The 12,774-nt window shown below is 37.3% G+C and overlaps 2 protein-coding genes across 2 annotated transcripts; both read right to left on the bottom strand.

The window, feature by feature from the left end:
• Positions 1-5,092: 5,092 nt before the first annotated feature.
• On the bottom strand, positions 5,093-5,599 carry LOC111375843. The gene has a single exon (XM_022998754.1). It carries the CDS (start codon positions 5,597-5,599, stop codon positions 5,093-5,095), a length of 507 nt encoding a protein of 168 aa, XP_022854522.1.
• Positions 5,600-5,618: 19 nt separating this feature from the next.
• LOC111375842 lies at positions 5,619-6,398 on the bottom strand. Its single transcript, XM_022998753.1, has one exon. It carries the CDS (start codon positions 6,396-6,398, stop codon positions 5,619-5,621), a length of 780 nt encoding a protein of 259 aa, XP_022854521.1.
• Between the last annotated feature and the right edge of the window lie 6,376 nt (positions 6,399-12,774).

Here is a 12,774-nt window from a genome sequence, read left to right as displayed (position 1 = left end):
GCATTCTTCAAGAATGTCAAGGTATACATAGAATAGGATCGCAAGTTCCATTTCGATCGTTTCGTTACAGTGTTGTGCCTTCTAATGTGAGAATTGTAACCTTGTTTTGCAGCTCCACGTGTACGCAACACTACGGCCCACCGATGCTGAGGCGCAACTACCCTATTTTTCAACTCTCATGCCGTACGATGAACCCTCGATTCTGATTCTAGATGACATTGCAGGGACCGTTGTCATGCCACAGTTCAATGCATCGGGCAGCGATGATCATGACGGCGAACATGCGGCAAGGGAGGATTCAGAGAAGGAGGCATCCGAAGGAAGAAGAAGTGAGAAGCAGACGTCCGGAGGCGATGAGGAAAAAGGTGCATCAGGCAGTGATCCAGACGGTGGGGACAGTAAGGATACTGGCGAGTCTCATGGTGAGGGCTCTAGCGCCAGTGAGGACACCCGTGGAGGAGCTAGGGATTCCTCTTCCTCACCTTGGCCGCCACGAGACCCTTCTCCAGAGCGACGGAGCACAATGCAGGTAAGAGCCATAGGAACATCTGCACCCAGCCTGAGCAGAAGGGACGTGGAGGAGCTGCTCTTGGACCAAAGAATACTATTTGAAATGCGATTTCGGATAGTGAAGCTCTACATCCAACAGCACGTGACCTCCGAATGTACAATTCTTCGAGAGTTCTTAGGTACCCTCTGCGACGAGGGCCGAAACGGAGGTCGGCATCTCGGATTCTTTACCAGAAGGTATGCCTGTTACTTGCGTACAGCTTTTGCTTTACAATTTTAACCAACGTTCATCATTACTCATCATACCTCTGTCCGACGTAGTATTGTTCTTGTTTCTTACAACTTCGTAGACGTATATGGAGGACCCGTGGAGCCATGCCCGTACGAGTCGGACATCGCAATCGACAAAGGAAATATGCAAGGTATGTGGATTTTTCATTTGTACAATCTAAATGTATTACTTCATGTACTTTGCATGGTTGGAAATTTTCCCCACTTATTATAATGAAACTATTATAATGTTGTTTTCATTAGACGTAGCACACATTACGCCAATGCAGGACGATCTGAACCTGCTAGTGCCCGCTGCAAGTGAAGAAGTGCAAGGTACTGTGTCCTTTACGAGGGTTTTTTCCAATTGTATTTAACGGCATGCACACTTACATACGTGTTGTACTGGTCAGATGCAGGAGCCATGGAGTCCTCGAATGACGTCGAGGACGACGATGAAGAGGCGGACGGTTGCAATGTGATGGATGGCAATGGTAAGTTAACTGGCTATATTGGTAGTGGTTCCATTATGCACTTTTGATCGCATGCAATTTTGGTAACTAACTTGACCCATCTCTATTTTCTATAGGCGTTGTCACTGAAGTCCCAGCTCCTGGGCCGATACTCAAAGCACGAACCGGAGTTCCTACAACAACATGACGCTCGGCACGGTTGTGACGACCAGCTGTTGCTAAGAGGACTCCATTTACGGGGGGAGGGTGAAGCGAACCAAGAAGTAGCTGTTCTTAACTGGCCGGAGAGCACGACGATGGTTCTGAACTCATTTTTGGGTGGTGACTGAATTGGTAGATGTTTTGTTGGGATGTTAACTGGCTGGATTTTGTATGGTTTTTGTTTACCTTTACATTTTACGTACTATTGGGATATCGTGGCGATGCTTTCATGCATTCATCACATTTTGCGTTGTTGGTGTCAAATGCCATGTCGATTTCAGGAAAATGCTAACAGTTTTAGGTAGCAGTACAACATATGTTCAACTTATTTTCTGACTTTTATTACATGACTCTTCCAGGAAATTTAAAATTCTCGACGACATTATTGTTCTGCATATTTTCTATGAACTTTATTGTTCTTATGTGTTACATGTTTTTAGTGATTTCGCCCGATGTGTTCAGTGATTATCCGTGTATGGTGTATGTATGCCATTGTAGTGTTCTTTTGAATGTTGTTTCATTAGTTCGAGGATGGTGTACATATGCCATTATAGTGGGAATTGTGTCCTGAGGCAGTGATGTAAGGTAATTTTAAAATTGATGCCATAGCAACGATTTCTCAATATTGTGGAGATCATTTGGCATGTCAGATAGTTTGTATTTTTCCATATTATGTGGTTATTTTTATTCGAGTTTCTTTCTTTCTTGAGAGACCGCTTAACTTATAGTCCGTGAACATGGTGGTTGCGATGTTGGCAGAATTGGGAGAGAACAAGCTGGACAAGCTCATCTCATTTTGCGCAGTGCTAAACGTTTGCGGATCCCAAGGTAACTTAGCTATTCAGTTTATCTATGATGTGTAAAGGATGGAATATTGCTTGCGTGTGAGGATAGAATATCACAGACCTTTTCCTATTCTTGAAGCATGTCGAGAAAAATAATTTGAATGTATGCAAGGTAGGTTGGCTAGTGAAATCCTATGTTCATAAAATAATTGATATAAAATATTTTTTATAGGAACATACCCATATCCTACAATATGTCATCTGAACTTTGCGTTGATTTTATGTATCTTCTATCGGAGTAATTTCGGGAAGAAATGTGGACAAATAATTGTCTACCTTTAAGGGTGAGAGATATTTTATTCATAGACATATTTATTTGCTCGTAATCTCTACAAATTATGAGAGATAGTAGCATTACAGATTCAGTGTAAGTTTAGGATCACCTGCAATTCGAAGATATGATTATTCGTATTTGTAATTCATGAAAATGTTTGCAATTGAAATTTTCCAAACGCTTGGGATCACATGCAATTGAGTTATACGATTCTTCATGTTCTTAATTAATGAGACATTATTGCAATCGCTCAACCGTATAACCTTTGGCATATTTGTAATTTAAGGCATTTATTTGAATGTAGGTTGTAGAGATGGGAGCTCGTTCAGACGAAAGCCCGTTAGCCCAACGTCATATTTGGTGCACGTACATGAGATGCAGCGCATAGTGACAACGTGGAATTTTATATTTTTTTGGGGTGTAAAATTTTCTTCTAGTTCAAACAGTCGATGTCCTAAATTTGTTCGAACTGGACGTGTAGTTACCTATATTTGAAATGTTTAAAGGGAGAAGTATTTGTGTTGCAATGAAGCCCCTTGGCTCGCGTTAGGACGGCATATATCCGCTATAGTCGTAATTTATTGTTTCGATTATCACGTGCGAGTGCATTACTAATAGTCGTTAAATTTCAGAAGATGAGTCATTGAAAATGTCGAAACCATGACAATCACAAGCTTTGAGCTAGAAAATGACTTCATATTCGTTTCATTATGTTTCATGCGTCGTCGAACATGTACGTTGACATCATGAGCTACATGGATGAGACCCTGTATCCTTTTGAACTTGGTACAAGTTGTTGGAAATTAGTTTGACAATATTTTAGTTGCAGGATATCCCCATTGCTTAATAGTACACAAGATTTATGAGCCTTTAAGGTCCTGGTAATTATGGGAAAATGGGGATAAATGTACACTTAATTTATTGAACAATCACACCAATTACTTTTCACATAGACAATGAGATTGGACATGGTGGTTGGGAAGATGATGAACATAATTGCTCCCCATTCTTCTTCCTTATAAATACAGGATGTGAGTTCATTGTATCCTAGAAACAACCTAGCTGAATACCATTCTTAGAATTAAAAGTCCTGACATACTATTTGTTTCATCAATACTTTACAACATCGATATAATGAGTTCATCCACAGAAAGCACCGAACCATTCAACGTCAACGAACCAATACCAGTTCTCGGTTCATCTCTGTTATTTCCAATCTACATTTCGTCAGACGGTGAGGAAGCTAACCCTCGTATTGGTAGAAGAGCCATTTCTCCTATTCCATTTCCCAACTTGGAAGATGTAGCGACAGAGGGTGTGCAATCACCCAACGTAGTGTTCGATGAGGGTTTCGAGGTCGACGCTGGATACGAGGGAGGAAGTGACGACAACGAAGACGGGCTGGCATACGTCCCACATAATGAGGTAATTATCATCTCGTCGGACGAGTTGAGCGAAGACAGTAGGGGACAAGGCTCAGTTGTGGAGGGCGAATGAAGTGACACCCATCTTTCGTAGTGAATAAGTGATGTGTAGTCCTGTATTTTGTACTTTTTCTATTCGGTGAACGCAATTGTAAAGGTCTGCATTACCATTCCCATAGGATGCCACGGATGGTGTATTTTGGGATCCAACTGTCGAGAATGATAGAGACAATCTGTCGGGCACGACAAATGAAGTGTCGAGCTTCTGCAGCAGTATTTTGTAAATGGACCCATATTTTGTAGTAAGTGGACCCGATGTTATGAAATTGTGTTGATCGTGCGCTCAATTGTGTGGAGTATTGACGATGTTGCGAATTATAATCTGTTTCGTGGGGATTGAAAAAATTCTTTTCGAGTGGATAAAAAATCGGAAGGTTTGTAGAGTAGGAGGGCAAATTCTATGGTTTGAAAGATATATTATCTCATACGGTTTTGCGTGTGCGTATTTGGAATAATGTAAGGTGACAATGGGTGTGCTCACACCATACGTTAAGCGGATGTTAAAAATTGAGGCGTATCATGCCGTCAATCCAGTGAACTATTTAAAATGTTGCAATTTATAATTCACTTCGTCGGGACTGAAAAAATCATTATTACGTGGACAGTAATTTATTATGTGCACACCTTAGGTGTTGCTTACTACCATCAATGTAGCACGATTGTGGAGTTGGAGGGTGTACATGCTTTTAAATATGCTGTGTCCTGTAAGATTTGTGATTTTATTTGATTGTAGGAATGAAATGTACAGTTCACCATGTACGTGAACCTGATATTGAATGCGGTGCACATTTTCGTCAACTGTCGAGAATGAATGAGACATCTGTCCAAACCGATGGTTTAACCGTAACTATGAACAACTTCTCAATTATCAGAACTTAGCCAATGTCAGTTCGTAGATGTACAGAGAATGGTAGATACATCAGAAATGTGGAATTGTGATGTGACACATGGGTACAATTGATAACAGAATTATAATAAATGCATTGATTAGGTGCAAACGACATGGGTAAAAAGTAAACATACAACTTCGGCCAGTCACAGAGAAGAGCCTATTTGAATGGGTCGTGGTACAATGGGATTTGAACATGTGGTCCGATTATGACCTACTTTACCACAGCGAGTGCATTTCCTCAATCGTGTGGTGGACTCGTGTCTGGATCGATGACGTCGTGTGGGTGGTCTACCTGGAGGACGACGTACACTCGGTGGCAGAATAGGAGTGCTTGAGATTTCATTCGGGACAATCCAGTCCACTTCACGCGTAAGAGGATAGATTGCTTCGCTGTAGGCACCCCTCCAGTAATCCGATGTGTAATACGATGAGTATAAATCGTACAATAACTTACCTCGCAAGCAAGCAGCGCGACTTGCAAGAATGCATGGCATACGATTAAGCTGAAACTCACGATAAGTGCACGTGTTATCGGAGAAATCCACGATATACGTATCATTGGATAGTCCAACTTGTGTTAAGTTCTCTGTCAGGCCTTGAGCTCGAAGCCTTGCACCTGCCTCGAACGTTGTTCGTAACTCGCTTTCCATCCTCGATGACAACACGGCACTACATGCAGTTGCATTGGTTCGATGGTCGTAGAGTTTGCCGAATGTGTTCCACCAAGCATGTGATCGGCAATGAACGTGCATGTCTCAATATTGAGTTTAAAGATTCTGCGTTGTTGTCTGTCAATATGTTGTGACGTTGCCCAAAGAATAGTGCTCGTGACCAAAATGAAAAACCAGCTCGCTCCAAGTACCCGTACGCGTGTTCACTTACCCTACGGATCTGTCCCATAAGTCTTTCAAACTCTTCGACCCGAGAAGTTCTTGCAGTTAGTTTGAATAGAAATATTGCACTTGCGTTGTTGTATCGCTGGATTAAGTTCTTCTCCAGATGCCAAATACAGTATCCACGCTGAGACAGAGGAAATACGTGAGCAATGGCATTAGAAATACTATTTTTCCTATTGGAATCAAAAACCAATTCAGTCGAGTCTCCTATAAGCTCTTTCAAGTTCGACATAAACCACATCCACGATCTATTTGTTTTGGCATCCACGATCCCCCATGCTAGGAGATAAATCTGTTTGTTGGCATTTTGGCCGGTTGTCAGCAGAAGTGTACCCTTGTATGGACCTTTCAAGTGACTACCATCAACACAAATAACAGGCCTCAAGTAGTGTATGTAACCACGAATGCTTGTACCGAAAGCCAAGAAGAAGTAATAAAACCTGTTACGGGAATCAACTTCAATGTGGGTTACTGTCCCCGGGTTACTCTCTCCTAGGACGTGACAGTATGATGATAGTTTTTGAAAACTATCCCCCGATGTACCGTGTAGCATATGTAAAGCAGCCACCTTGTCCCTATGTACTTTTTGGTAACTTATTTTCACACCAAACTCCATTCCATGTCACGTGCAATAACGGTAGGATAGTACAATCGGTATGGATTATCCAATTTTTCCAAAATATGCTCGGCAATTACAGAAGTATTGGCATGTCGATGTGCGTTACGACGAAAATCTATGGAACGTGTGTGAACATTGTTGAATTTACGGATCATGAATATTGCAGACTGCTTCACACTCGAAGCCCGTAACATCCACTTGCAATTATCGTCTGCACATACTACAGTTAACATTTTGAGGCTTGACCTGCTCACCTTAAAAAGGAACTTGTCCTGCAAAGCAAGCACACGAATTTTGGAGTACAGCTCTTTCTTACTGAAGAATATCTGCCGTTCAACAAGATCGAATGTACTTACACTTGTAATCCATTGGTATGTATCCAAACTTTGGGAATGTGATGACATTCTCTCGTCAACGTCGGCAATATTAGCACCATTTTTACCATGTAACGACTCGTCCAACATCTCATCTAATGGTATAGCCCCAATGTATTCAATTGGACTATCGGCTACATTATTGTTTGGGGCTCTAGGCTCTTGACGGACATCATCATTAGCATGGGGAACATCCGCTGCTCCGAACGATGGGTCATGCAAATTTGTGTCCCTCCCCATGTTAACACTCGGCAAATCAGTTTCCAAAATAGTAATGCAGATTGCAGTTTCCGTATGAACAGATTTGTACTAAATTAGGTCTTCATCTTCACGTATTTCGGCCGATGGTAAATTGAAGTTCGGTACTATGAACTTTAATTCAATTTTTGTGCGTAGATTAATAACACCAAGTTTGTCATTCAACAATAATAGAAGACCGGCTACGGAAATACTTCTCGGCACTAAAATGGAAGTGGTTTTGTCCCCTGTCCACTTCCATTCGTCATCCACGTGAATGAACTTTCCTCCACATGACACGATAAATCTGAAATGATTGTCCATGCCTGAAATATTGGGATTAAAACGATAAGAATATAGATCCAATGAATGTGTCGATATGTATTAGCATGGAAGTGATACTTTCCAATATTTAAACTGATGCAAAAACATAAGGTGAAATGAAGGGCGTCAACAGTTTTCAACTGTCGATTTCGACAGTTGAAATGTGTAACCCGACAGTTATTAAATGTCGGGTTCGACAGTTCAACTGTCGGAACTGTCAAAAAGTTTCGAGTGTGTTTGGTACCTTGTTGAAAACATTAATGGTCATAATGAATTCTCAACTACAACAACTACATCATCACAACATTTGTCTAGAAATAAATGACTGAATGCTTTATTAAGAGCATCATGAGTAATAAGAATTTTTAAACCATTTTTCACTTCCATATCATGTTGTTTTTAGCATTTCAAAAAGACAAAGCTATTCGATAAAAATATAAACAATTCGTAAAAACTAACATCTTAAAATGGTTGATGAATCCAATACTTGTGTCTTCTTGATCAAGAAATGAAGAAGAAGGATGAAGTGAGGGTTTGTTGGAGAAGAGATTTGGTTGATGTTAAAATGAGATTTTCTACTTCTTTTATCTTTTCTTGTTTTCTTGTAAATTCGTATTTACACATACAATATACATATATCCATAGATTATAATATATAAATTTAAATATCCATGATTATAATACATAAATTTAACTAATCAAATCATAGCATTAATTGGATTGGAAAGGTAGCATTAAATGCTCCTAAAAAAGGGAATGAAGGGTAAGTTGAACATTTCTAATTGAAAAGGTGACATTTTTGATAAAATTTGGTGCCCATGCAAATTTTTGGTGCATTTTCAAAATAAGTGACATTTTTTATAATTCCCATAAAACAAATTGCCAAATTTGGTTTATCAGATTTAGCGTATATAAAAATGGTCATGTTGTAGTGTGTCAGAGGTTGAGAAATGCCACATTTGGACGTTTGTGTTCTTCATGATACGCTAGGTCATCGGGATATAACCAGCATTTGTGAATCAATTGATCCGCCTGATACAGCTCGTTACATTGCAATTGATATTTCAATGGATGATCTAAAAACATGTTTGACTGAGTTTCTAAGCATTGAGGATATGGCAATTTCAATTTGCGACTTCACTCTTATATCCTTAGAAATACGTTATAGGCAATGTGACGAGCATAGATGAATATAAGGACCCAGCTATAAGGAAGTTGAGCGTTCCAGCTTATGAGATTCGCCTTAACAAGTGTGCCACAATTCCACTTCTTGTTGAGGATAAGTTTTCCACTACGGAATTAGTGGATAGGAAAGAAAAACATGATGATTATATAACTCTAGAAGTCTCTTTGCCAAATGGCTATGATAAATCTGTTGATCAACCTTATTCATGATTCATATCTTTGCCTGTAAGTTTACTTAGATTTCTTGATAGCTAGCTTTCGTCTCCGTAAGATCTTTCTCCCATCAATGGGTGAATTCTAGTGAAAATCAAATGTTGTTTTTGGTTTGAGGCAGTTAGTATTCTATACATAGCTATCTAATTGGGAACTGAAATTGCACTAATATTGCTATGACAATGATAAATTAATGGAAAGTAGGAATGCTTTTGTATGACACATATTCGCTTTCCATGAGGTATGTGTCATTGTTTCTAAAATTACACATTCCCAATTAACAATTATTATCATGCTCTTTCAGATATTTTGATTAAAAGTATAACATAAAGCAATAGGTCTTGAAGTTGAAAAATGAAAAATAAAGATTTATCAACGACTGATCAACATCCTAATATCAATTCATTCTATTTTGGAAATACAAAACAGCTAATCTCTTCCCAAGACGCCATAAACAATATGTTTTTAGTTCAGCTCGAAACAGAATTTGATCCAATCAAATTTAATTTCACCATATACTAGAGTCAAGTAAATGTTCCAAATCTAAATATAAAAAAAAAAAAATAATAATAATAGAAAGAAGAAGAAGAAGAAGAAGAAGAAGAAGAAGAAGAAGAAAAGTGGACATGTGAAAGCATTACATGTAAATTGTAATATAAATTTATTGCGTATGAAGCATACTACACAAGATCTAATTTATGACCCTTGCTTTCGTTTTCTCACAATGCACATCAAGAAAGGCTGCTTACAAGTCCGTTTATTATTGCTTTCCCTCCACAACGTCCCCATATGTTGCGTCACCACACATTGCACATTAGGATGTGTCAAGACACCGATTATTTCTTCAAATCTGACATCATTTGTTTCCATTACTGGTATCTCACTGCTTGAAATTAGATCACGTGTGATTGGATTTCTTATTGTAAACTCAGTCGGGAAATGTCTGAACCAATGCAGTGATCTAGGTATGTCAAGGAGTTGACTCGCGAGCCGAGTCTCAGGCTCGAGTAAAATGGTGCGAGCTTTTCTTGAGTTCGAGTCGAGCCGAGCTTTTGCTCGACCAAAAAATTTAGACTCGTCTAAAATTTTCGACTCGAGCTAACCTATTTTTTTTCTCATAGCTGCCTGTTGGTAGCATATTTACTGCCTCAACAGGCAGCTTTATGGCTGCTGACAGCAAATATATGTTTATATTATTTCTGTCATTTTTTTATTTATCTGGTAGGCTCGTGCCAAAATGGCCCAAAGGTCAGCCCGGGCTCGAGCCAACGTCCTGAAATAGGGCTAGGTGCCTTCGAGTGATATTTGTAGAAAAAATTGACATTCTCTAGTCCATTTTCTTCATGTCTAATTTTGAAATAGTTGTTAAATGCAGAGCTGAATTCAATTTCCTTCAGTTACAAAATGTTAAGTTATACTTTCTAAAGTTAGTATATTTAAGAATAATAAATATTATAATTAGTAAACTGGGATTTAGAATTTTGTGGTGGGGGCCGCATACATGAATTTTTCCGTACTTTCTATATGTATTTTTTTATTACAGAAAGATGTTAATTGCATATTAATTTACACACTCGATAAGTTAGGTCTTGCAGGATATGGGCCCTGAGGTTTCGAATAAGCGTTGGAGTAAATACTGACACACTATCCAAAGTCCAAACCCTTAATTCTTTCGTTGTTAATGGGCCGGATCATGTTCTACCGGCGAATTGAGCATGTTTGGGTGCGCTTAAAGCCTATATTTAAAATCAACCAACAAATCGACTCAGAATCAATAATTAATTTTAACCGCAAATTTCATGGAACCACAATTTTTCAACTACATATTTCAAATTTTTTATCAAAATTTAAAAATATGAATTTAATATATATCAGACAATGCTATAACTTATATTACTTTTTAACCATTTTATTATTCAAAAAAATCAGCGGCGAATTGAGCATGTTTGGGTGCGCTTAAAGCCTATATTTAAATTCATAGGAAAATTTAATAATTCCCTAGTTTGATTCCAATAAATGTCTTTTTTTTAGGAAAATATATTTTGAAATAGTGATTTTTTTTAATAATGTGTGATTTAAAAAAAAGGAAAAATTTTGAATTTACATGTAATATTATTTTAATGAAGAAGTTAAAAAGAGAAAAGAGAAAAATGTATTTTGGATAAAATAGAGCCCAAACAGGGAACAATGTTACAAAGATTAGGTGAAAAAAAAATCATTCACAAATTGTTGTAAATAATTAATAATTAATGTTTGTCACAATTACTGTATTACTTACTCAATATCGTGCACTTAAACACAAAAGATTCTAGCCTGAATTCGAGTTGAATTCTCATTTTCATCAAATTAAGAGTCGGACAATAATTAAAGATACACTAAAATTTTGACACAGTAAAAGCCAAAAGGGGAGATAATAGATTGTTTTCCCAAATTAAGATACATTCAAGCTAATTGACGAATTATGAGATATAATTGAAAAAATGCACTCAATTCAAGATTTGGAGGTTTTGGATCAAGGACGTGTTATTGATCACTAACCTCTATGTGCTCAAGATTGGAGATTAAGGGTGTATTTGATTGACTTTATTTTTTATAAAAAAATGTTCTTTTTCACCAAGTTTCTACTTTTTGGTTATTTGACTGACATTTTTTTTAGGAAAAATGTTTTTGGAAGGTTAATCACGTGATCATATTTTTTTTCAAAAATAAGGAAAACATTTTCTTTAAAGAGAGATAAGTTTTTATATCAAGTAGTTCACCCACTCTCTCTCATCTACTCACCAATAAAAGATGGAAAAGTATAATATTTTCTACTTTGAAAAATAAACCAATCAAACACATCAAATTAATAATTTCCATTCAATTCTCCGGAACTTATTTTCCATTCAGACACCTTTCATGTATGCAATAAACCACACCTAAGTGAAAAATATTTAAGTCATCAACGGAGTACGAGATGACAATTGGCCAAAGATGAAGTACACCATGTTCGTTTACATAGATTTTCAATAAAGAACTCAACCAAGGTTGGTTGTTATTAATTATGTACAACAAAATTTGGCACGTGCTGCAATTATTTATTTGATTCTTTACTGATCCGAGAGAATGTTGAAAACTAAAGAGCTTAAGATGCTTCCTCGAACCAACAAAAAAGAAATGAAAAAGAAAGGAAATTTCCTATAGGGGTCTTACAGACCCACTGTAGGAGCAGCCCCACATGTTAAAAAAAAAAAGAAAAAAAAAAAAAATTACGTCGAGGCTTGCCATATGTTGTTTGATAGGGGCCTGTGTATATGTAGCTCAGTTCAAAAAAATAAAAATAATGGAGGAAGAGAAGGCACCGAGAAGCTTCATTCGAACATCCTCGGAAATGCAATTCCTTTTGTTGGCAAATGTTCCCCTGCGCACCATTCACAGCCATTAACCCTGGAAGTTGGACCGGTAAAAATAATTGTCTTACCTTTTGAGTGTTGACTGGAAAAAGTTAAAACAAGAATGAAATCATGCAAACAACGTGACGACAGGTTTGTCTTTTTCAGAAAGTGTGGTTGGTAGAGGTTTTTTTAAAATAATTTATGAAAAGTGATTTGATTTTACTGTGAATGTTTAAAAAATACAGGAAAAAGGTCGTTTAATTCTTTGTTTTATTGAAAAAAATGTGAGGTTGAAAATAAGTTTGAAAAATAATATATTTACAATATAGGAACAAAGAGAGCTAAAGTCTATGTTTGAAACATATTCTTTAAAATTCAAATTTTCCAAAAGCATTTTTAACCACATTTTTTTCTCAATAAAATAATTTTGTATGTACATGGACACATAATTCCTGTTTGATTTGAATTAGAATCAACCAACAAATCGACTCAGAATCAATAATTAATTTTAACCGCAAATTTCATGGAACCACAATTTTTCAACTACATATTTCAAAATTTTTATCAAAATTTAAAAATATGAATTTAATATATATCAGACAA

Source organism: Olea europaea, unplaced genomic scaffold (assembly GCF_002742605.1).
Source record: "Olea europaea var. sylvestris unplaced genomic scaffold, O_europaea_v1 scaffold1422, whole genome shotgun sequence".
NCBI classification, from domain to species: domain Eukaryota; kingdom Viridiplantae; phylum Streptophyta; class Magnoliopsida; order Lamiales; family Oleaceae; genus Olea; species Olea europaea.
The sequence above is the reverse complement of the archived record's forward strand: the minus strand, read 5'-3'. Positions and strand labels throughout refer to the sequence as shown.

What these genes read in the sequence shown, in the direction of transcription:
- LOC111375842 (XM_022998753.1), bottom strand. Translation starts at nt 6,398, where the DNA reads ATGCTACACGGTACATCGGGGGATAGTTTTCAAAAACTATCATCATAC.
- LOC111375843 (XM_022998754.1), bottom strand. Translation starts at nt 5,599, where the DNA reads ATGGAAAGCGAGTTACGAACAACGTTCGAGGCAGGTGCAAGGCTTCGA.